Source organism: Elgaria multicarinata, chromosome 12 (assembly GCF_023053635.1).
Source record: "Elgaria multicarinata webbii isolate HBS135686 ecotype San Diego chromosome 12, rElgMul1.1.pri, whole genome shotgun sequence".
Lineage (NCBI taxonomy): Eukaryota > Metazoa > Chordata > Lepidosauria > Squamata > Anguidae > Elgaria > Elgaria multicarinata.
Window position 1 is genome coordinate 16,749,962 of NC_086182.1, and position 24,282 is coordinate 16,774,243.

Genomic DNA, 24,282 nt, shown 5'->3' on the forward strand with positions numbered 1-24,282 from the left:
TATAGAATGAATTTCTGCTGTGTAATGACTGGATTTCATAACAGTGATTCCAAAGTGCAAAAGGAAAGTGCATTAGATGCACTATAAATTTCTATCAGGAGATTGGCTTGTATAATAAGCATGATGATGGTCCCTGACCAGTGGAAAGTAGACACTCGTCAGGATTCATTGAATAATCAGGCTGGAAAGCGCATGAAAACTATCCTACATTAATCATAAGAACAAGAAGAGCCCTGCTGGATCACACCAAGGGTCCACCTAGTCCCATCACTCTGTTCACACTGGTCAACCAGCTGTCGACCAGGGACCGACAAAGCAGGACACAGTGCAACAGCACCCTCCCACCCATGTTCCCCATCAACTGGTGCACACAGGCTTACTGCCTCATATACTGGAGGTAGCACATAACCATCAGGGCTAGTAGCCATTGATAGCCTTCTCCAACTTAATCACCTTCTTCCGCCACTACCACCTTTTCTACCCCACTGTAGGAAGTTGAAACTCTATACAAGGCATCACTGGTTTTTGTTTCTGTGTACAATTATATTGAACTATTGGCAGCAGGTAGAAGGGTGGGAATGCCGGACAAGGATAGCAGGCAGATCCAAATCTCAGACCTAAAACTAGTTTAACAGATGAATTTGGATTTTAGCCTTCAACTGTCTGCGGTTCTAATAACTGCAGTTTGTGATCACAGGGTTTATATATCTAGTGGCTAAATACTCTCCACATATCAGAGGTCTGCAGCAAAGATCTTGCTTTGCAAATTCCAATATGCGCTACGTTCTCCTCCCCACCTGCCTTCAAGGACATTACACATGTGCGATCTTACCTGTCTTTCTATTTCACCTGTCCATCTCTTCCCTTTTGATATGCTTGTCTTTTTCCACCACTTTGCTTTGCTACTGGCTGGATTCAGACTGAGTCAGAATTTAACTCCAATTGAAATCAATGAGTCTGAAGTTAAGTGATGTCCAACTTGTCCCTTGAGTTCACTAGGACTCAACTAAGTTCAGCTAACATAGTTTGGATCCATCCCTATGCCTATATAGCACCATTCAATAACCAGTGCCTTTGGGGGTGTGTTTTCTCCCTTTTTTCTTCTTTCATATCAGCATACACTCTCTTATGGCAAGGCTTCACTTGCACAAGCGCCATCTAACACAGCTGTCATAAAGATAGGATTGGGTGTGTGAGTGCTGTCCACAAACCCATGGAGGTTGTTTTATAAATGATGAAAGAATATTTGGTGAGGTAGGACTCTTCTCAATGTTATTAAATCCAGAAGACAAATGTATAAGGCCCGCCCTGTACCAGAGTATGCAGCAGGAACTAGGTGTAGACTCCTTCCCCTGAAATTTCTATGATGTGGAAATCAATCTGAGCTAATGTGCTATTTACTGGTAAGGGGCAGATTGAAGGGAATGTCTTGTGGATTCTAGTGAAGCCTCATATTTTTCTTTAGGGCTTTGCCAGTTGCAGTTTTTCTCAACCCTTAATTTCACAGTTTGACAAACTCTGCCAGCAAAACTCGTTTCTAGATCAGCTTTCCCCAACTTGGTGCCCTCCAGAAGTTTTGGACTTCAGCTCACCGTGGCCTGCGGTCAGGATACTGGGAGTTGTAGCCCAAAATATCTGATGGGCAACGGGTTGGGGAAGGCTGTGCTAGATGCTTCCACAAAAACTAGCTCAGATCAAAAAGTTGTTGACGGTGACTAAAATCAGCATAGCATAGGTGTGAAGTCCTGTGTCAGTTGACCCGTGGTTTCCCATCAAGTGCTTATAGCTCCCCTGTGACGTAAAGCATAACTGCTGGAATGCCCCAAAGCCAATTTGGAAATAGTTGTGATGCAAACTGGCAGAGCAAGAAGGGATTGTGCTTCACCTGACCTGGCAACACTGAGACAGAAGGGCGTGGGAAGCAACCACTATGATTCATGACGTCTCCATAACATTGTTTAAGAAACTCTCCAAATAGAAACTCCTTCAGTTTATGATGACCAAATTCCTCTGTTTTTGAAAGGTGGTAGCATTTGTGACATCCAAAACTTGTATCTTACTATCTTACTATAACAATACTAACGCTCTGCTTTGTAGCATCCTCAATACAAAAATAATCTGATTGATATATATATATATATATATATGACAATATAAAACTTCTCATGTAATGATGAATTCACATATTCAGTAACAAGTGTGGGTAGGTGGATGGAAAACTAGATGAAGGTGGATAAGTGTGTTCCAATCCAATCTTTTCAGCCAGTCATAATGGGAATCTGTTGTTGCCGAGTTATCAAGGTCAGGACAGTCCCCCTCTCCCCCCCGCCCCATGACTCAGAAACCTAGTGTGCTGTAATGATTTCATGCCTATATAATAGCTGTTGGCATAGCATCCTAACCCCTTCCTGATAGCACTTGGGCAGCTTTTTATAGCCATTCAGAGAACGTCACCTGTTGAGTTGCAAGCACAAGCTGTTATATATCTGTCCCATTAATAACATCTGGAGACAGGCCTGTAATAACTGCTTCTTTGTTAGGCAACTATAAGTGCGACAAAAGTGTTGCAGTGTGGAATGTTTCTGATTGTTGTGGTAGCTGGGCAGCTTGCTGTGTCTTCCTCCATGATGATCTATTTCATTCCCCAGTACAATTAACAATTATTCTGTGGCCACTGAATATACTCGGTACACTTTGGGCTCTTTTTAGGGTGCTTCTGGGTCTCCCGCCCACCCATAAAGATTAATCATACTGACGCAAATCTCAGAGCTCCGCTGATTTGCATGAACGGGACCTTTTTTCCAAGACTTATTGCTGTACATGGGTGGTGGGGGAGAGTTAAGGGAAGAAAGATCAGGAGAAACATAGGGGAAAGAGACTGAGAAAAAGAGAATAGAAAGAGAGAGTTTCTCTACACAGTGGAAAAATCCTGCAGCGTTACTGGGGCTTTGGTCTTCCACAGTCTTCCCACCATCACAACACGCTCCTTTACACGTGACCATGTGATTTTGAATTCAAAATTTCCCTTCTAGAAAAGGCTCCATTGTGTTTAATGAGACACTGCCATCTAGTGGCAGAATTATCTTAAATAGTACCATATTAAAATGAAAAGTTAAAAAAAAAAGTGGAAACTTTTATATTATCAAAGCTCGAGGACACAGTGTGCTCCTACAATCACGCTCCAGCAGTTGCTTTTGGATTGTTGTGAATAGGCCATCATAGCTCCCTGCAATTTTTGGCCCCTTTTATACCTACTTTCATAGCCATAAGAGATAGAGGTTCATTAAGGAAAAAAGAGCACTGAGATTCTTGATATTCAGTTCTGTATAGAAGGCTGGTATATATCCACTAGAATATACACATGCATACGTCTCCACTATTAACAATAAACATATTTGTAGTATTCTTGGGTGTGTGAACTCTGTGGCAACTATCTAGGACTATGTTCCACTGAAATCGAGATACATGAAAAGAAGATCACTTGCAAAAAGGTCTCCTTTCTTCCTCCACTTTTCCTATAGAACATATTGCTAGGAGGGAAGGAGAGTTATCTGTCCAATCGCCCCTCTGCCCCAGGCACACACACACACTGCCAGATGCTTGAGACAGCTTTTCCATCGCACAGAAGTTATGACTATTACACTTTTAATTGCATTGTGTGTTATATTCTTATTCTTGCAAAAAAACCCGTAAGATGATCTCATAGCTGTTCCAATTTTTACAAAGTAAGTTTAACATCCAAAGAACTGCACAAGTACAAGAGTTGGGTGGGGGAGTGCCAGAAAGGGCAATTAAAATGATCAAGGAGCTGGAGCAACTCCCTTGTGAGGAAAGACAACAGCTAGGGTATTTTGCTTAGAAAAAAAGGCGAGTAAGAGGAGACATGATAGAAGTGTATCAAGTTATGCATGGTGTAGAGAAAGTGCATAGGGAAATATTTTTCTCCCTCTCTCATGATACGAAAACACAGGATCATCCCAGGAAGTACTTCCTCACACAGCTCATAGTTAAAACTATGGAATTCACTTCCAGAAGATACAGCAATGGCCACCAATTTGGTTGGCTTTGAAAGGGGATTGGGCAAATTCCTGGAGGAGAAGACTATCAATGGCTGTATGGTATCAGAAACAGTATGCCTATGTACACCACTTCCCGAGGAACATGCGCAGGAGGGTGCAGTTGTGGGTTTCCTGTGGGCAGCTGGTTGGTGTTAACAGAATGCTGGTCTAGATGGACCCTTGGTCTGATCCACCATGGCTTTTATGTTCACAAACATTTAATCCCAGATCAGGTTTAATACAGGAGTGGGAGACCTGTGGCCTTCCAGATGTTGTTGGACTGCAGTTTATATCATAGAATAGTAGAGTTGGAAGGGGCCTATAAGGCCATTGAGTCCAACCCCCTGCTCAAGTTGAGGCTGATGGGAATTGGCATCCAACATCTGGAGGTCCATGAGTTAATCTCCAACCTTTCCTTTATTTATTACATTTATATTTCAACTTTCTTCCATTGTAGAGCTCCAGGTGGCTATATGGGATTCTCAGGTGGTCTCCCCTCAAAGCAATCACCAGATCCAGTCCTACTTAGCTTCAGCAAAGCGGCTGCCTCATGTGCCTTCAGGCCCTGCCAATATTATAATGGATATTTAATAAATAAGCAATGATCAGAGGTAAGTGTAGGAGAGAGAGAGACGGCCTGATTTCCACTATGCCTGTTGCAGCTGTACTCCAGGAAATAAAGCCAGACTGCTCACTTAAGGGAATGGTAGTAAAGGCAAAACTGAAGTACTTTGGCCACATCATGAGAAGACAGGATACCCTGGAGAAGAGGCTGATGCTAGGGAAAGTGGAAGGCAAAAGGAAGAGGGGCCGACCAAGGGCAAGATGGATGGATGATATTCTGGAGGTGACAGACTTGACCTTGGGGGAGCTAAGGGTGGCAACGGCCGACAGAAAGCTCTGGCGTGAGCTGGTCCATGAAGTCACGAAGAGTCGGAAACGACTGAACGAATAAACAACAACAAACTACTAGAACATCAATCAGATCAAAGCTGGTTAACACCTTTGTCCAATCTAGAGGCTTATATAAATGCGATGCAGCAACATTTGCTGACCAGCTTTCTGGCTAGGGAGATGGGGAAGTGTAAAGTCAGAGTGCCATCTGCTGGTTCATGCCTCCCTCAGTCATAAACAATTCTTCATAATAGCGGGTTTCATTCTCTTGTGTGCTTATGCACAGGTTCTAATTGTCCTATTTGCAGTGTGTGTGTGGCGTAGGGTTGCCATACGTCCTGGAAAACTGGGAATGTCCCGATTTCCAAGAGATTCTGAAATGTCCCGACCAGCTGGGCAAGAATCCTGGATTCTTGGTCCAGCTGGCCGGAGAAATTCTGACCTCCAAAATGGTGCCTTGTTCAGTGGAGCGACAGCAGCAGAGAAAAAGACACATCCATCTGGCACCTTTTCCAGAGCATCACCGCTCCTCCACAGACTCATCAGAGTCACTCACCGTGACTCACCTTATTGCGCCTGCGGCTGCGTAGAAGAGGAACAACCGCGAGGAAAGGTGCACGTGCTCTCCTCAGGCTACCTGAGTCCCATGCCATGCAAAGGAGTTTGGTGAGCTTGGCTGGTTGTGGTCAGACCTTTAGGGTAAGTGCGGGGCAGAGCTGCTGGGTTATTTGTGGGGGAAGAAAGAGAGTTTTGTGGGGGACAAGAGGGAGGGAGGGAGCGAGTGGGGGATGAGGGGGTGAAGGAGAGAGGGGAGAAAGGAAATAAAAAGTCACACACCCACCCAAAAAAATCACCCTTCAAAAATCCACCTCCTTGGATTTGGGTTGCAAGCCTCAGATCTGTTACTTGGAAGTAAGTCGCAGTGAATTTAAGATGTTGGGTTTTACAGTTGTTGATGTTTTAATGGAACGGTGTAAAAGCTGGAACAGAACGGAACAGGCCGGAACGACCCCATTATATTAAAAAACCATACCAAAAACAGTGGCATGTGTTAGCAACACCTGGGAACAATAATTTAGGACTAAAACCATTGCAATATTATATCACTATTAACCCCAGAACTCCCCAAACAACATCCAGAACAGAATGGGATAGCCGGAATGGCCACTTCTCGTTCCGGGCAAAAGCCCATATTGCACAAAACGGGCCGTAACGGCAGCTTCCAGATATGATAAGTCAACCAAACTCAACAGATGCACATGACTAGGTGGGACAAATATAAAAAGCTCAGAAAGTTTTCCCGAAACCACGTTCCGGTACCCGTTCTGGGCAAAAGCCCGTATTGTGCAAAACGAGCCGTAACGGCAGCTTCCCAATGAGTTAAGTCAACCAAACTCACCAGACGCACATAACTAGGTGGGACAGATGTAGAAACCTCCAAAAGTTGCCCCGAAACCACGTTCCGATACCCGTTCCGGGCAAAAGTCCCTATTGTGCAAAATGGGCCATAACAGCAGCTTCCCAATGAGGTAAGTCAACCAAACTCACCAGACACATATGACAAGGTGGGACAAATATAGAAAGCTCCAAAAGTTGCCCCGGAACCACATTCCGAGCAAAATTCTGTATTGGGCAAAATGGGCCGTAACGGCAGCTTCCAAGTGAGGTAAATCAACCAAACTCACCAGACACATATGACAAGGTGGGACAAATATAGAAAGCTCCAAAAGTTGCCCCGAAACCATGTAAAGATATGGAATTTAAGAAGGAGCAAGACTGTTTCTTTCTCGTATATCTGCAATTTGCAAAACAGAGATAAATATATATTCTTTAATTTCTGTCAAATGTTCCCGACACACAGACCCCTCCAGGGTGACAGTTACAGAATGTTAGAGCTGTGGGGGGAAATTCCCAGATTGCTTTAGGCCATTTGGAGTCAATATGTCCAGTCTATCATCTTTCCCTTGATTTAAGGATTTATCTCTGTTTTGCAAATTGCAGATATACGAGAAAGAAAGTCTTGCTCCTTCTTAAATTCCATATCTTCTCCCAGGCATTTATTGGCATATAATAAATAGGGTATTTATGCCAATTATCTGCACAGGTCTAGTATTTCATTCAAACTGTTTTCTGCTGTTTTACATTTTGGATACTTAAAATTTTATATTGTATTTTACACTCTATTTTTAATGCTGCATTTTATTGTCCTGTGGTTTGTTGTAAACTTTGTTTACTAGGGAGGAGAAATGAAATAAATAATAATATGCCAAACTGCACAAAATTTCTGTCCCTAACGTTCACCCCCCACCCTCCGAAATGTTAGAATAAATTCTCGAGAAAAAGAGTTAGGGCGTAATCATATGTATGTTTAGACAGAAAAAAAGTCCTACAACTCCCAGCATTCCCCAACCAGCCACGCTGGGTAAGTAATGCTGGGAGTTGTAGGATTTTTTGTCTTAACATGCGTCGGATGAGTGGTGGGCCAGCTGCACTCGCGTAGGAACCTTTCCCTTTCGCTGTCTGTTTCTCTACGGGGAACATTTAGGGGTTGACCGCGACGCCGACGCTTGCCCCGTTGTCATGGTGATTGTGCGGAGGAAGCGCGTCCCACGTTTAAAAAAGTCCCCCGCGCTCCTTCCGGTTTTAGAAAGACGCGGAGCGGGGCGAGGGAGGTTGGTAAGCAGAGAAACGGAGAGTCCTGGCGGTGTTGGAGCCGGCCTCTCCGGGCTTGCAGCAGCGGGAAGACACGCTTCCGCGCCCGCCGTTGATTGTAAGCCGGCGGCTTCCTTCTCGCGTGGTGGTTCCCAAGCAAGGTACGTTAACGCTGTTAAGCCTCAGCTTTAGACCATGGAGGAGGTGGTCTGCTCGGCTGGCCCCTGCAATTGATAATGCCCACGGCCTTCGTTACAGGCCATAACCGGTTTAGTGTGAGGCAGTGTGGTGTAGTGGTTACAGGGTCGGACTAGAATTCATAGGCCAGGCCAGGACCGGACCGGACCGGACCGGCCCAACCGAAGCTGTCGCCTCAAGCGAGCTGCCTCTGCCGCCTGGCTCCCAGTGCCTGGCTCCCAGTGCCCTCTCCCCCCAGCTGCTGGCTCCCAGTGCCCTCTCCCCCCAGCTGCTGGCTCCCAGTGCCCTCTCCCCCCAGCTGCTGGCTCCCAGTGCCCTCTCCCTCCCTGGCTCCTGGCTCCCAGTGCCCTCTCCCCCCAGCTGCTGGCTCCCAGTGCCCTCTCCCTCCCCGGCTCCTGGCTCCCAGTGCCCTCTCCCTCCCCGGCTCCTGGCTCCCAGTGCCCTCTCCCTCCCCGGCTCCTGGCTCCCAGTGCCCTCTCCCTCCCCGGCTCCTGGCTCCCAGTGCCCTCTCCCTCCCCGGCTCCTGGCTCCCAGTGCCCTCTCCCTCCCCGGCTCCTGGCTCCCAGTGCCCTCTCCCTCCCCGGCTCCTGGCTCCCAGTGCCCTCTCCCTCCCCGGCTCCTGGCTCCCAGTGCCCTCCTCCTCCCTGGCTCCTGGCTCCCAGTGCCCTCCCCCTCCCCGGCTCCTGGCTCCCAGTGCCCTCCCCCTCCCCGGCTCCTGGCTCCCAGTGCCCTCTCCCTCCCCGGCTCCTGGCTCCCAGTGCCCTCTCCCTCCCCGGCTCCTGGCTCCCAGTGCCCTCTCCCTCCCTGGCTCCCAGTGCCCTCTCCCCACGGCTCCTGGCAGCCCCCTTCTGTGCTGTGACAGTGTCTCACAGTTCCCCTCTCCTCCCTTTATCACCAGCTGGGACATTTTGCTAAACTACTCAGAAGGTGGGAGCTGCCAGCTAGGCATCTGAAAGCAGGCAGCTAGGGAGGGAGGTGGCAGTGGGAGGGAGAGAGTGGCCGGCTAAGCAGCGGTGGGCCCTTTGGGTGGGTGGGGCAGAAAAAATGCTACTCTTTCCAGCCTTTGTCACTGCTGCTCTCTATTTCTCTTGCTTAATTGTAAGGCTGGCCCTGCGGGAGACCCCAGTAGAGATCAAGCTCATTGAGCTAGTCACCTTGGGCTAGCTCTCAGTCTGCTGGCAGCATGCTCACTCCTGAGTCATGTTTTGAGTTTTTCCACTTGGCCAAGTTGATACAACCTGTCTCAACTGGGGTGGGTGGGAGAACCATATACTCCACCTTGAGCTCCTTGGCTAAATGCCAAGGTAAAATAAATCCAATGGATATATACTGATGCTACTGAACCTTTTCAGTGACCACTTCAAAGGAGGGTTCTAGCTGTGGACTTGGTTTATGCTTTCAGGCTGCTAAAATGTCAAGCCAGAAGAAGTGTCCAGATTGTGGCTCCTTGGAAATTGTAGAGGACTCTCATTATGCACAGAATCAGCTAGTGTGTGCAAACTGTGGCTTCATTCTGACTGAAGGACTTCTCACGACCACATTTGCTGATGAAGAGCATTTACAAGGTGAGTTGGAGAAAAGCTTATATTGCTCAAAATTCCTGGTGTCTTAAGAGCTGAGTTGTCCTAAATAGCAACGGAAGGGGCAAAGTTATGCAGCAGCCTTAAGCAAATGTACTTAGAATTAAGGCTTATTGTAATATATGGTGTTTACTTCATAGATGAAAGTGCCCTTGATGTGGACTATTTCAGCCTTTTCTTGAAATTTCCTCAAGAAAGGAAACTCCGCAATGTTTCTGGGCAACATTTTCCATGGCTAAACAACAATGGGGTTCCACCACCCCCTTGAAAAAACAGGTTTGCAGTTTGGGAGTGTGCCTAGATCTAGCTTTATTCTTGGATTTTCAGGTTGTGGTTGTGGTTAGGTGTGTGGTTGTGCAGTTTAGGCTGGCCAGCCAACTTTGTCCGATCCTGGAGAAGTTGGACCTGCCCATGGACACACCTACCTTAGCTACGTCAAAGTTTGATTACTGTAATGAGTTCTATATGGGGCTGCTTTTGAAAAGTGTTCAGAAACTTCAGATGCTGTTCTGATGCCGTAGCAAAGGTTTTGGCTGGAGCCAGAACATGTGAGTTATGAGAATATGACTCGATTATTATAATAACTTCACTGTCTATTGGCCTTTTTCCAAGTTTAATTCAAAGGACTTTGAAGCCCTACCTTGTTTGAAATCAGGATAGCTAGAAGGAGCTCCCTCTCATATGGTTCTTCCTGCCTGCTCCTGTCACCAGTGGAAGCCCTTCTACATGTCCTGCATCTGAGATGCAATTGCAAGGAACAGGAAAAGGGCCTCTTCTAGAGCATCAGGCTGTGGAACTTACTGCTTCAGAAGATTTACGTGGCCTTCTTTGTAGTGGTGTTTCATTGCCAACTGAAAACCCTTTTCTTTCAGTAGGCTTAACTAGTCTTTGACTAGTCTTCTGGCACTCTTTCTATAGTTCATTTTTATCTACTGTACTTGCCTATGTGTTTTCCAATTGCTTTTCTATTATGTTTTCAATAGTTTCAATGGTTAGTGTTAGTTGCATTGGAATCAAGACAAAAATGGGTATAAATACTTTGCATAAACTATTTTTCCCTACCATTAGAATCCATTCTTGGCTTTAGCACATCCAGTGGTTTAAGGTGCATGTAAACTGGGAACTTTTTATGTGAACATAATAGCAGCAGCAATGCTAACAGTTGTGTTTATATAGAAGTCCTTACAGAAAGTAATTGGCTTTCATAAAAATATGAATTCATTTTTACACAGGAAGGGACAACAACTTTGTTCTCCTGATCTTATTTTTTGGATTTATTTTGAAGAGATGAATCAATAGGAAGAACAAAGGAATATCTGGATAAGTGAGTTCCACATATCCAGCAGTGGTACAGTAACCTGCTGACATATTGAGGGATACCAAGCAGTGGAGGAACACAGAGGGTTCCCAGGGTTGTGATTTGGGCCTATATCATTTAAGGATTTTAAAATCTGTACATTTTGTGGGTTCTGAACAAAGCTGCTTTGTCTAATGTGTGTGTGTGTCTTTTTTATCTAGAAGTGGCATATTCACGCAGTACTGGTCAGAGTGAGCAACTGAGCCGCTGTGTGCAGCGAGGTGAGTGCTTCACATCACTCCAGTAGGTGATCTCATTGTATGGGTCGGTTCGTACAGGGGAAGGCCTGCCCCACATATGGAAAATCACTGATAAGTGAGTATGAAAATACTTCTTAAACACCAGTGCGATATTTTCCCCCACAGGGATCAGGCGTGTCCGGGATCTTTGCAAAGTCCTCCGGCTTCCTTCTCCATTTGAAGATACAGCTATATCCTATTACCAACAGGCAATGAAATGCCCCTGCTTTGCTTTCGTCAGCTTGGAGAAGAAGGAGATGATCGTGGGTTGTTGCGTCTTTGTGACCTGCCGGCAGCGCAACTGGCCCCTGACCATGGGCACAATCTGCTTGCTACTTTATGCAGACAAAGAGCTGTTTGCTACAACTTACCTGCGCTTCTTGAAGGAACTGGCCCTGGATGTGCCTGCTCTAAGCTTGATAGATCTGGTAAAAACACACCTCAATAGGTATGTTGGACTTTTAACCTTTTCCTGATACTCTTCTGAAAGTTGGTGTGTAGTTCCTGAGGAAATATGGAACGTTTCAGAGATGGAATTTGCTATGATCATATAGGCTTTGTAGTGTATTGGTCCCAGGGCATAGACTTAATGCAGATGATACAGCAACCTTGCTGAAGTTAAACAGCTGGGGCAGGTTGGTGCTTGGATGGGTGACTTCCTGGAAACTCTGTATGTGTATAGCTGTTCCATAACACAAGTTTTCTGGGTGGCTCACAAAAAGAATACAAATTAAAATGCAATATAAAAATAAAAGCTATCAAAATTAAAGTACAATCAAAATATGCATGTTGAACTGGGAGGCCCAGACTAAAAGGCATCAACTATTTAAAAGAGAGCCAGACCTTTGCTAGACGAAGGGTTAGCCTGGTGTGCTGTGGCCATCAGGGCAGGTTGGGGAGATGAGGGGGGGGAATCGGAGCCATGGGGGATGGGGGGAACTGGAGATCGCCAGGTGTGTGTGTGGAATCGGAGATCACGGGGGGTGGAATCGGGGGGCGGGGAACCCTGCTTTTAATAAAAAAAAACCTACCTTTGCCGCTGGCCCTTTAAGGCTCGAACAAAATGGAGGATGCGACGGGACTTTCCTTTACCCTGTTGCGTCTGACGTGTGGAAAGGAGCGACAGCCCGCACTACTTCTAGCACAGGCTGGCCCCTCCTCACCACCGGAATTAAGGTAGGTCTAGCAAAGCCCCCAGTGTGGTGGTGTCGTTAAGAGCATCAGACTGGGACTTGGGAGATCTGGGTTCTAGTCCCCACTTGGCCATGAATCTGACTGGGTCACTTTGAGCCAGTTAGTCTTAGCCTAACTGCCTCACAGGGTTGCTCTGAGGATAAAATGGAGTGGAGGAGGACCATGTAAGCCGCCTTGGGTGCTCACCTGCTTCACCTCATTTGGCAAGGCAATTGGAAGAGGAAGAGGTTCAGGGTAGGTGTGCAATTAGGGTCCTAAACCATGAGGGGAGAGCAGGGTCCAAACCCATTGGTCCCAGCCCTATCTCTCATGTCCTTCTCAGCCACCCCAAAGCCCTCCAGGCCTTGGAGGGGTAACCTTGAGAAGCCTCCCAGCTGCAGAAGTTATCCCTCCAATGCAATGAGGACTGTTGGCATGGGTGACAAGGACACAAGGGGTGGAATGGGACCAACCGGCTCATTTCTGCTCCCCCCTAATGTGGTTCTGAAAAGGACGGCAGTCTCAAGCTTTTCCCTGCAGCGGGGGTTCTCAGCGCTTGTTACTAAATTCTATGTTTCTCAGAAGTCCTGCCCATTATTGTAGAAGTATGAGGAGTATTTATCGCACAGTGTAAAGGCAGAACTTTAAAGCAGCTACTAGCCCCAAAGAGGCTTAAGCATTCGTTTACCAGTAGAGGATATACAGTCCTGGCCACTCGGTGCTGTTACGAGAAGACGCTTGCCTTTGCAGCTTATGTACCAGCTTGCCTTTCTGGCATGCTAGAAAATGGAGCCATCCCTGTCCATTCTCCCTTCCTAGAATGCTGCAGTTTGCTCATAACATCCCCCGCCACTTCTCAGGCCAAGTGCTCCGTGTCAATGGCATGTTTTTCTCCTTCCAGCTTCAAGCTTTTCCAGACATCGGCCAGCATCCCGACCAAGTTTCTGGAGGACAAGGAGCAGCTGGTGGCAAGGACAGTCCAGATGGTGGAGCTTGCCAGTGAGACGTGGCTGGTGACTGGCCGGCACCCCATCCCCATCATGACGGCATCGGCCTTCCTGGCCTGGCAGTCCCTGCGGCCCGTCGATCGCCTCACTTGCACCCTTTCCCAGTTCTGCAAACTTGCCGGGATGGACACACCACGGCCAGCCCACCAGAGGCTGAAAGAACTGCATAGCATCCTCCTTCAGATGGCTTCCCAACTGGGCTGGTTGCGAGTGCTCAAGGTGGACCGGAAGACCGTGGCCAAGTACATTGGGGACCTGCTGCGGCATCGCCGCGTGCTCCTGCAGGCCGCCTTCCGCATTGTGGATACTGTGGAAGCTTGCGATCTCGAAAGCTCAGCAGCAGCAGCACCTCCGCAACTAACAGAAGAAGGGGCTGCAGCAGTAGCAACGGCTTCCCTTGCGGGAGAGAAGCGGAAACGCAGCAGAGAGCGGCTCCCCTTGCTCCCGCCTTGCGTCCTGAACCCCGCAAAGAAGCTGCGGGCTGCCGATCCGGGCCCCGAGAGCTCTGCGATCACTGGGGACGAGCCAATTTCAGACAGTGAGATAGAGCAGTATATCCGGACGCCAGAAGAAAAGGAGATGTTCAGCAAGGCTCAAGCCTGCCTAAGACACCCTCCGTGCTGCAAGTGATTCACAGAGGCATGTGACCAATGACGGTGCAGGTTCGGTCCCTTGTTCTTGGGGCCCAGAGTCCCACAGCTGTTTCCATCCTGATTTTAGGGCGGTGAGGGGGGCAACTTGTGGCTCTCCAGATGTTGTTGGAGTGCAACTCCCATTAGCCCCAACCAGCATAGCCAATGTTGAGGGATGATGGGACTTGCAGTCTAAGAATATCTGGAGGGCCACAAGTTACCCACTTCAGTTTGAGGGGTTCCTCTCCTTTCCTTGATGTTCAAATAACACTGCCTTCTGCCACCCATACTTGGGAGAGTCTATGAAGACTATAGAACAGCTTCATATTAGAACATTAACTGTAGAAATCCTCGGTACGCATTGGCTGAGATCTAACATTTACTTCAAGAATAGCTTTCCTGCATAGTCCTAATCGAGGTGGATTTAAATCTGATTTGCCTCGATCACGTTTCCAATCCTTCATGGGGAGAGAGATGCCATAAATGTTTGTTCCTGGACATCATACCAACATCCAGAGGTAGGTGGTGAGTCAATCCATTCTCTCTCTGATTAATGGGGGTGTTTAATTTCCCTCCCCACTGCCCCCCCCCCACTATTGAGGAACAAGATTTCTTGGTCACATGGGAATGACAGATCTGATGTGTTTTATTATTTGGATTGTTGATGGGCATATAAATCCATGAACTGCTGTGTAACGATGGCTAAACTGCATCGCTGCTGGACTTCAGGAAAACTTGACTTTACAACTGACCAGATACTGAAGTGTGTAGGTTGTGAAAGTTTCAGAGGAGCAGAAAACTGCCATCTCGGCCCTGTGGGGAAGAAGAAGGACCAAGGGGACAGGAGCAGGCAGAAGTAACATCGGGGCCTGCTCCTGCTGGACTCTTCCCCCCCCCCCCCACAGGGCAAACTGCCATCTCGGCCCTGTGGGGAAGAAGAAGGACCGAGGGGACAGGAGCAGGCAGAAGTAACATCGGGGCCTGCTCCTGCTGGACTCTTCCCCCCCCCCCCACAGGGCAAACTGCCATCTTGGCCCTGTGGGGAAGAAGAAGGACCGAGGGGACAGGAGCAGGCAGAAGTAACATCGGGGCCTGCTCCTGCTGGACTCTCTCTCTCTCTCTCTTTCTTTCTCTCTCCTCCCTCCCTCCCTCCTTGACTCCTTTTCCTTGTGTGTCATGTCTTTATTAGATTGTAAGCCTGAGGGCAGGGACTGTCTTTTTTCCTAAGTGTAAGCCGCTCTGAGAGCCTTTTTTGGCTGAGGAGCGGGGTATAAGTATGATAAATAAATAAATAAATAAAAGCAATAGCTAACTGATTGGATGTTGCAAATCTTTAATATATTAAACAAAAAACATCTGCTAGAAACAGTTCATTTATATAAAATGCAACCCCCGCCCCCAACCCTATTAAACGTTTTCTTTGGCACAGTTGTCTCTCAGAGAGCTCTCTGTTTTTGATATGTCATTTGCTCATAATGTAAACAGACGAAAGAAGGGTAGTAATACAAAGCTTTTCTGATAATACTGTTTCAGTGTAGCAAGCATATATAGCAAGTTTAGCATCGCCAATATCATGTGGGTTGTAGTATTGACCTATAAATGATTTAGGCTTTGTTAAATATAATACGTATAAAACCAAGAAAGATTTTTCATAGAAGCGGGAAAGGAGAAGGAATGACTCTTACAGAGGGGAAGTACTTACCAAGCCACTGCACTTGCGATAGAGGTGATGGAGAAAGAGAAGGAACGGGTTTTTTTGGAAAATTCGGGGATGGAGAGGGATTAAGTGCTTTATAACCCTTTAATGGCTACAACTCTCCATGACAGCTCTCGGAGCTGCTGTGGATCCTAGCGTTGGCCTATGGCTCCCGTCTGTTTGGCTTGTCGCACCACACCGTGCGGGCAAAATGAGCCTTGCCGTTCCTTGGAGGTAGGTTTTGTACAGACAAGTACAAATGGTGGCCTGCCAAATACATCAGGCCATTTATTTTCTGCCCTGTGTTCGGAGTAGAGGGTTTCTTTCCCCACCTCCACCCCGAATGGACGTTGTAGATTTGATTTCAAATGAGCTGGGTTACCAGTAGAGAGCCGTAAGAGCAAGGAAACAAACAAGACATCAAAGGAGTTTTTGCATAGCGGATATGTTCGTATAACACGTTTGCATTTGTTTCTCGCTTCCCTTCAGAACTTTAACTCCTGAAAGTGAAATGAAATTTTTGTTAATGGGAAAATGAAGCTCTTCTCTCCCCTTCCAGAGTACAATCTTGCTGCTACAGTGACTCTAGTGACTGTGCTTGCTTTAATAGCAGCTGTTTGTTCAGCCTTGCAAATAAGGCTGCAAATGTTACTAGCCTGCAATTTGTTTTTGCTTTTTTAAAAAGTAGCTTTATACCAAGTGGGCTGGTAAGAGACAGGACAAAGACATTGGTCCCTCCTCCGCCAGCCAGCCTGCTGGATTTCTGTGACGGAAGAAGATACTTTCCTTCCTCCTTGGCTGGCATGGAAATTGAGCAGGCTGGTGGATGGATAGAGGAGGGACGGGTTTGCTCTATCAGCTTTCTTACTCACTTGCATAGAATTCCTGCTCACCTATGGTGACCAGGTGAGTTGTTAAATTTAGGGTTGCTTGCTATTGCCTGTGATCTATGAAGGGTGAGAAGTGGCCTGGGCAGGGAAATAGATGAAAATATCTTTCTAGTTTCTAAGGTGCCCTTTAAAATGCTGCAGTACAATTGTGGCAGGTGCTACTCTTATGTGCTCAACCCCCTCCTAAATGTTGTACTGGTATTGTGGGACACACCCACATGCACTGGGGTGTTTGCATCAGACATGCCTTCAATGATCCCACTAGCACTGTGGGTTGCATTCACTGAAAAGTACCACTTACGGGGATCGTGTTACATTCCAAAAACACTTTGGTGTGCCCCCTCTCTTCCAGGCTGGAATGCATAAAAGATGTGGATGATGGTGGTAGCATTCTAAGGGCCAGTCTGGATTTTCCACCCTGTCCTCTATACCGCAAAACCTGTTGAATCTCAAGGTGCCAATCTCCTTCATTTTCCAGGGCTCCATCTGCTTTAAGGAAAGGAGCCAGCCCTACACCCCTTCTAGGCAATGTTACTGACACCAGTCTGATCTGGACATAATCTTAGTTCATGGGGGGTGAACAAAAAAGCTCATGAGTCTTCTCTCTCTAAACAATAAAGGATCTTAAGCCAGCGCTGTGCGGTCCAAATTTATAGCGAGTTGCTTTGCTGTGTTCTGCAAAAACTCGGCTGTGATATTTTTTATGATCCAAGTGCTTTGCCAATAGCCAGCCTTTGATCGCCCACTCAATGTTCCTGACTCTAGTCTGTTAGAACATAAGAACTTAAGCCAGTATGCATGAGCCAATTGCACAATGTGTTCAGCAGGACCGATTTAAATTAATAACACACCTTTTCTCTCTCTTCCACCGCCATCCCCAATACTATGTAGCATTCCCCTAACGCCTGGAAGTCCAGATGTTTATCAGTAACTAGCTAGAGAGAAACAGGAGAAGAACTTGTTTTCCCAAGAGCAAGATGTAGCCTTTGCAGACATAAGTACATTACAGACAGGTGTCTGTCTCTCTGAACAGAACTTTGGTTCCTTTTAGTTCTGCAGCAGTAATTGATGGACATCCGGCATAGACAGAAAAACCTTCACCCAGTGCCTCGTGCAAACAAACAGACTTCTTTGCATAGTACATGCTTCCCAGGAGAAGTAAACCCAGCTCAGAGCTGGCTTTTCCATACGACTGGTTTTTAGCATTGGTTGTTTCTTTTTAGCTGATACTTTTGCTCCATTATGGTTAAATATGGCTTTAAAAAACAACATTTGGTAGCTCTGTAACCCATAGGGCTAAATATTGACTTAAAGAGGCAGCAAAGCTGAACAAGTGGAAGGGAGGGAGGGAGGGAGATGTATTCCTTGCTGTGTTGCCTCCTGCTAAAGGCCACTTGTCACTTTGTGACATGTTTACAAGTTCATCTGGCTCCTGCCAGGTTTTTAGAACTAATGGAGGGATAAGATGAAGCAAAAGGGCCAGGCCTTTGCCCCTAATGGGCTACTTTAGGCTTGTGGGGTCTTGAAGCCAGGTGTGAAGTAGCAGCTCAGGGAGTGGAGCCAATGAAGTGCTTTGCACCCCTGAACTGTGATGACTTGCATATAAAAGAGCAAATCTCTATCTGAGTTACAGTGCATCAGAAACTCTTAACAGCTTTACTGAGATAGGAAAAAGATACCCACCACACATTTGCAGTGGCTATTATTAAACTATTAGGAGTCAGAATCCCTTGTGATGTACTACAGATCATCCAGAGATGTAATTTCCAACCTGATCTACTTTCTGCCAGCCCTGGTCTAGCCTTCAACCTTTTCAACTCAGGTCACTCCTTTAACCCTAACCTATGACAACAGACCTACTTTAAAACATTTTTGACCCCGTGTCCATTGTTCAACATTCAAGGTGACCAGGTGCAAGAGAGAACAGCAGGGCTGCTGTTGTGGGGCATCAATTCCTCATCACTCTTGAAGGTGAAGGGGCAGAGTCCTCTTTGGATATGGCCTCTCCGTTTCTTTCTGTTTCTTTTAACAAAAAGAAGTCCTGACAAAAATAATGGCGATGGCACTGATGCAACCTAGCTTAGGTCAAGATGTGACGCACCAGTTCAAGACTGGTAACTTCCTTATTTTCTGACACTCCCTGATCTTTCCACAGCTTCTGAAATCACAGAGCTGGGGCGAGCCAGCCTGGAAAATTACACGTTCTCACAACTGGGTTTTCCCTTGGGCTTGCAAGATGAAATATCCTCTGACTATTTGTTTAGATTGGGCAAGGAGTGAGCAGCTTTGGTAAATAGGGGGTGTTTTTTCATGTATGTCACATGAAAAAAGGGAATGCCCCAAAGGTGCTTAAAAGCATAGTTTAATACTGCTGCACCTTGCCCTCTCCCCTCAAATCCTTAAAGGATCTGTTTGTTTTGAGCCTCCGAGGGGTCTCTCTCAGATATTTTAGTTGATTCTTAGAACCTTACCTGAACAGCTACTTCGTTTTCTTTCTCCTAGCCTCCTAAATGTGTTTCTTCCTACCATTTGGCCTCATGCTCCTCATTCTTCATATTGGGTTGGATCCAGGATCTGGATTCCATGGATGGAAGGGCTCTGATCATGGAGTAGGAAAGGTGGAGTGGGAGCATACGAACATGAGAAGAGCCATGCTGCATCAGACCAAGAGTCCATCTAGTCCAGCATTCTCTGTTCACGTAGCAGTCAACCAGCTGCATGTGGGAAGCTCACCTGTAGCGCATGCATGCGATAACACCATGCCCGTCATGTTCCCCAGCACCTACCTCCAATACTGGAGGTAGCTTATAGCCATCATCACTAGCAACCACTGATAGAGCTGATTCCTGTTGCCCAAAGGTGCCACATGCACCTTTGGGCAGCGGCGTTGCGGGAAGCAGCACCCATTCTCCCCACCTCTGGCCTTTCTCTTGACTATAGTCTCTTTGGTTTGGCCAGCCAAAAATGGTGGACCTCTGTCCCCCTTCATCACACTGTCATCCCCGGTGACAGGCTTTGCAGGTTTATGTTCAACACGTGCAAAATGTAGACCTGGTTCTCACGGAAGTGATTAGCCTGTGTCTGGGCTGTACTACTTCAGCCTGCAGGGAGCTTCCATTATCAAATGTTCGTCCAACATGTTATATGTATCCCTCCACCTAGAAAAAGGAGGTGTCAAGGAGAATGGCTTCTAGCCTCCCCTGACAGACCCATCAGGGAAAGTGAAGGAGAAGCGAAGTCGGCAGAGCCATGGCCTTGAGAAGCACTCTTTACTCAGTTGCACTTCTGCCCGCCCTCCATCCTTTGAGGGGCCTGAGGTTTGGGGGGGGCACACCTGAGCTCTCTGTGAGCCAGATGGGACAGCCTGATAGGCCGAATTCAGCCCGTGGCCTGGAGCTGGTGTTGAGGGATATTTGTTTTATTTTATTGGACAGAGGAGTATTCAGTCCCCACTTAAAAGCCAAGGAGGTGCACCTCAGGCACAGGTGAATTAGGGCACAGAAGAGAGTGGAAAGGAATAAGTATGCAGGAGCACCACAGCTATGATGCCTTTGCTGTGCCACCTGCAGTTATGATTTGCCTCTGGTTCAGTAGCACCACTTCACAGCAGCCCCACCATCGGCCGGGCTCGTTCACTGCATCAAAGACGAACCAAAAACAGCTGTGTGGATGGGCCCCGAGCTAACCAGGAGGGGAGAGCTCCTCCAGATGGCAGGGATTGCTTAACGAAAATGTGTGTGAGCACTGCCATCGGATAGCAACCTGGCCTATACATATGTACATAACGATACGAGAGATTTCAGCTTATAGACGCCGCCTTCCTTGGTATGAGATATGAAAGCATCTAGGATCTAAAAGGCATGCAGAGAGAGAGATAGCGTAGGATAGGGTTGCAACTGCTCTGGGATGCTCGAGAACAAATGATTGTCTTTCAGCGTACAATTTTAGCACCTCAGAGCGGCGGAGGCTCTCGGCTCGTTCCAAGGTGAGCGAAAGTTCCCCTGGGACAAAGAATAGCAAGAGCCCCTGGCGCACTGAATATCAGGGTTGAGGAGTATACTGTGGTTCCTACAACGTGGGACTCAGATACTTCCCCACCCTACCATTCGAGTGCCGGGTGACCCTGCCTCTCTACGGCAGGCAGGCTGGCAAGGAGCATGGCCGCCCAAGCCCATATATAGTGCATAATGGCCACCTCTGAAGCTTTCTTTGGTAGGCTCCGGCAGCCAGACACCTATGCCTTGCGGCTTCCTGCCTGACAGGGTAGGGGGGGGACCCATTCCAGAGCTGCAGTTGCCTGGCCCTCTGACCCTCCCTCCTACACCGTCGTCTCGCTCTTCCAGAGACCCGTTTTCATGCCTGCTGCGCTGTCGGCGCCAGTGAGGTTGATGTCATACTTGCTGCCTTTCAGGCCCCCATTCTGATTGGCTGCGTTGAGCGGAAAGGACCGCCTCTTAGTCTCTTTTTCCGCGGCGGCGGCAGCGGCCTGGTGCTTGAGGTTGTCCCGGCTGGCGCTCCTCCGCTGGGCCGCCCGGCCAAAGTCCGCCACCTGGTGGCCGCCGCTGCCGTCGCTCAAGTCGGACGGCGTCAGGGCCGACTCCAGGCTGGGAAGCACCCCCGGGCGGCGATTGTTCAAGGGGCTGTTCCGGCTGCTTTGGTAGCTCTCCGAATGGCTGTTGTGGAGGCTCCCGCTCTCGCTGGTGGGGTGCTCCGAGGAAGGCCCTCCCCGCAACGCCTTCAGACGCTGGTGCTTCCCTTCCCGATACTGCTTAGTCCTGCTTTTGTGGTGCCTGCTCCGCCCATGGAGGTTGTTGGCATACCTGGCCGGGGCGGCACTCTTGCTGTTGGAAGGCTCCGCTTCCTCGTAGCCGGCGGCCGGCAAAGGGTTGGCGTCGGCCTGGCCGAGGGCTACTTGCAGGTTGTTTAGCTTGCAGGGCCCGGGGGCCGAACCGGTGCTGCTGGGAGAAGGCGATGACTTGATGGACTGAGCCACCTCGGGGCTGCAGCCGATGAAGACCTGCGAGCCGTCCTCCACCCCCACCCCTGGGTGCACGTAGGCTTGCATGGGCAAAGCATTCCTGTAAGACGGGCAGCAGGCAAACCACGAGCTCTGCACATCTCTGCGCCGGGCGCAGTGGTGGACAAAGATGAAGAGCCCCAGTGCCCCGGCCGTGACTCCGTAGAGGCAGCTGAAGACCACCTTCAGGAGGACCCAGTGCTGGGACACCGCCAGGGCCCCAAATGTCCACAGCGTGATGTAGAGGAAGTGGGTGACCACAAGGGCCCAGAACTGCACCCCCAGGGAGTAGACGCCGTCGACATCGGCGGCATGGGGGCTGGGATTCAGCGTGACCGAGATGGAGCCCGAGTCGGTCAGGAGGTTGCTGCTGCCGCCCAGGCGCTGCCGCGTCTCCAGGGGCTTGGGCATCTCTTTGGGGTCCTTGGCTTGGCACTGCAAGCTGATTCCGGCACACAGGAAATAAATCCAGGTGACGAGCGAGATGAACGCCGCGGGTACGTAGAAGGCCCCAATGCTCGGCCGACAAGCCAGCCAGCAGCTGCGTGCGGAAGGGGAGAGAATAGGAAAGAAGTCATTCAGCAAATTTATCGATAGCCCAAAGCTAACAGCAACTAGAATAAGGGGTTCCTAACTTCTTTGGGTCAGAGGGTGCGTTTGGAGTTTTGAGAGAGAGCGCCGCGGGTGCTCTCAGAAAATGCCTGCCATAGGAGGGCTGCCCATGCAAAAAAATGGCAGTCATGGCCAGCCACAGAACACTCTTTTTCCAGAAGACAATGGGTTAGACTCAAAGAAAAGTTATTTGAACTTAAGTAGAAGGTAGAGGTGGGCTCTGAGCTCCATAACACAAAAACACTTCTTTCGAACCCAAGTAAAGATGGCGCTGGACGGCAGCCTTTGGCTTTGTATTGTGCCGCCCTCCAAGTTAATTTTGTTTCAGGTTTTAAAAGAATCTAATGCAATAAAATAAAAATCAGGAGAGGCAGGGAACCTGGCAGGCACCAAGAGAGGTGTCCGTGGGCATACTGGTGCCCACATGCATCACGTTGGAGACCTCAGATAGAGCCCATCATGGCTAAAAAGCGGAAAGTAGTTCCAGTGAAGTCAAGCGAGGCAGATTTATAGCATCTTTGTTCTAACACCCTGATTGGGGCTGGATGCAATGACGGTGGTGCTGATTTTAGGACACCTTTACGAGGACCAGGTTGCAGTGGTGATAAAGCTAAAACTGCACTCGGAACTGGTGAGAAAGCTAAAACTGCACTCGGAACTGGTGAGAAAGCTAAAACTGCACTCAGAACTTTCCCCTCCAATCTACAGCTGCATGTCTAGTGCCAGAGGAGTATATGTAGGGGCTTGCATCTACGCACAGTGGGATGCTACGGATCATATTTATTTATTTATTTATTACATTTCTATACCGCCCAATAGCCGAAGCTCTCTGGGCGGTTCACATTGAGCCTCTTTCAGCCCAAGGTTTGAATTAAATTTCAGAGTAGCTCTCAGGGACCAGATTCCATTGGTGGGCGTAGCTGAAGGCAAGAAATACCAGTATATTTTCTGCTTAAAGCACTTACTGTCAGTAAGTTAAGTCTTCCAAGAGTCATTGCAGTCTTCTATAACTGGGGGGGGATGGGACTGCACAAAAGCTGGGTAACCCCCAAATGATTGGTGAATGGGGTAGGACTGGAGGAAGACCGTTTGGCTATTTGGGGGAACCTCAGAGGACGAGATTAGGAACATAAGAAGGCCAGAATTTGACACCCAGGCCATAGCTTTCCTGATAACGAAAGCTGCCTGCAGAAACATTACTTTATGAGCTTCAATGCAGTAAGCTTTAATCCAGGGGAAGATCAAAGCAAAAAAGGTGGGGTGAGGGGGAAATGACACCACACTCTCTTTCATCCAAACACATGTGCACATCCACATGCACACAACGAGACAACACAACGTAGACCTCACGGATATCCTGCCTGCGTCTCCTGTGTCAAACTTGATGAAAGAGAAACTTTTAAAAGTACAGGTTTCCCCCTTCGAGTTTGCATCCAAAGGCAGCAAATATTTTACATTTCAGGGTAAAAACCTGCCACGTGTTTCTTTCAGGCTGTAACAGCTATACGCAACGGACACTAAGACTGAAATCGGCATCACTGTATCCCACAGCGCTGTCGAGACGATTGTTTCACTTCTGATGCTATTTTGTCTCCGGTGTATTCTTATATAAGTTTTTCGTTGGTGTGTTATTGTAATACTCTTTTAGTTTATTTAAAAAGAAACATACAAAAACTAAGGCAGGGGGTAAGGGACTTGATAGAGGTTTGTGCAATTAGGCATGGTCTGGAGAAAGTGGATAGAAATGTTTTTCTCCCTCTTTCCACATAACGTTCCATTGTGCCAGCTCCACCTGACAGTGGATATACCATCATGCCTTGGTATATATGACGCTGGGAGAGGGAGAGGGAGAGGAAGCAGCTACTGAACTTTGCAGCTAAGAATCTATTGCCGGAATTTGCTTTCTCTCCCCGCTCCCAAATCCCTTTCCTTTTGTGTCATGTTTTTAGACTGCAAGCCTGTGGGCAGGGACTGTCTTAAGAAATATTTTTGTAAGCCGCCTTGAGAGCCTTTTTTGGCTAAAAGGCGGGATAAAAGTGCTATAACAAATAATCTAAAAGTGCTATAATAAATAACGAATCTAAGAAAAATGACTGGCAACAGAATCAGGACAGATGAAACGCTTCTTCCATGAATTACAAAAAATAATAGAAGAAAGCAGCTTTTAGCCATGATGGCTAAATAGGGGTGGACAGACTCACTTTTCTCTGTTTTATGTGGGCACTCACTCGGTGAGCTGCCTCTCTCTGCCCCCGCCCGGGCCCTGCTTGTGAGCCC

At 47.9% G+C, this 24,282-nt stretch overlaps 2 protein-coding genes across 3 annotated transcripts in view; one reads left to right on the plus strand and one right to left on the minus strand.

Annotated features, from left to right (window-relative positions):
• Window positions 1-7,607: 7,607 nt before the first annotated feature.
• On the plus strand, window positions 7,608-18,941 carry BRF2 (BRF2 RNA polymerase III transcription initiation factor subunit). 2 transcript variants are annotated; one of them, XR_010026042.1, is made up of 6 exons: window positions 7,608-7,765; window positions 9,205-9,367; window positions 10,901-10,960; window positions 11,105-11,426; window positions 13,053-14,308; window positions 18,879-18,941. XR_010026042.1 is itself a non-coding variant. In XM_063139216.1 (5 exons), the coding sequence occupies exons 2-5, from the start codon at window positions 9,214-9,216 to the stop codon at window positions 13,786-13,788; spliced, it is 1,272 nt and encodes a 423-aa protein (XP_062995286.1). In that variant the 5' UTR covers window positions 7,608-7,765; window positions 9,205-9,213; the 3' UTR covers window positions 13,789-14,622. The 2 variants fall into 2 exon arrangements, 1 of the variants encoding a protein (XP_062995286.1); XM_063139216.1 differs by lacking the exon at window positions 18,879-18,941 and having other exon boundaries at window positions 13,053-14,622.
• A 1,294-nt stretch (window positions 18,942-20,235) lies between these two features.
• Window positions 20,236-24,282, minus strand: part of ADGRA2 (adhesion G protein-coupled receptor A2) — a 101,083-nt gene continuing 97,036 nt past the window's right edge. The window contains exon 19 of the mRNA XM_063139215.1: window positions 20,236-21,934. Coding sequence (XP_062995285.1) covers window positions 20,695-21,934 — 1,240 coding nt within the window. The 3' untranslated portion in view covers window positions 20,236-20,694. The remainder of the gene's footprint in view (window positions 21,935-24,282) is intronic.

Bases quoted from the DNA above. Each gene is read 5' to 3' on its own strand.
- BRF2 (XM_063139216.1), top strand. From the start codon at position 9,214: ATGTCAAGCCAGAAGAAGTGTCCAGATTGTGGCTCCTTGGAAATTGTA. The intron at 9,368-10,900 runs GTGAGTTGGAGA...TTTTTTATCTAG, and splicing joins TGATGAAGAGCATTTACAAG to AAGTGGCATATTCACGCAGT. The intron at 10,961-11,104 runs GTGAGTGCTTCA...TTTCCCCCACAG, and splicing joins GAGCCGCTGTGTGCAGCGAG to GGATCAGGCGTGTCCGGGAT.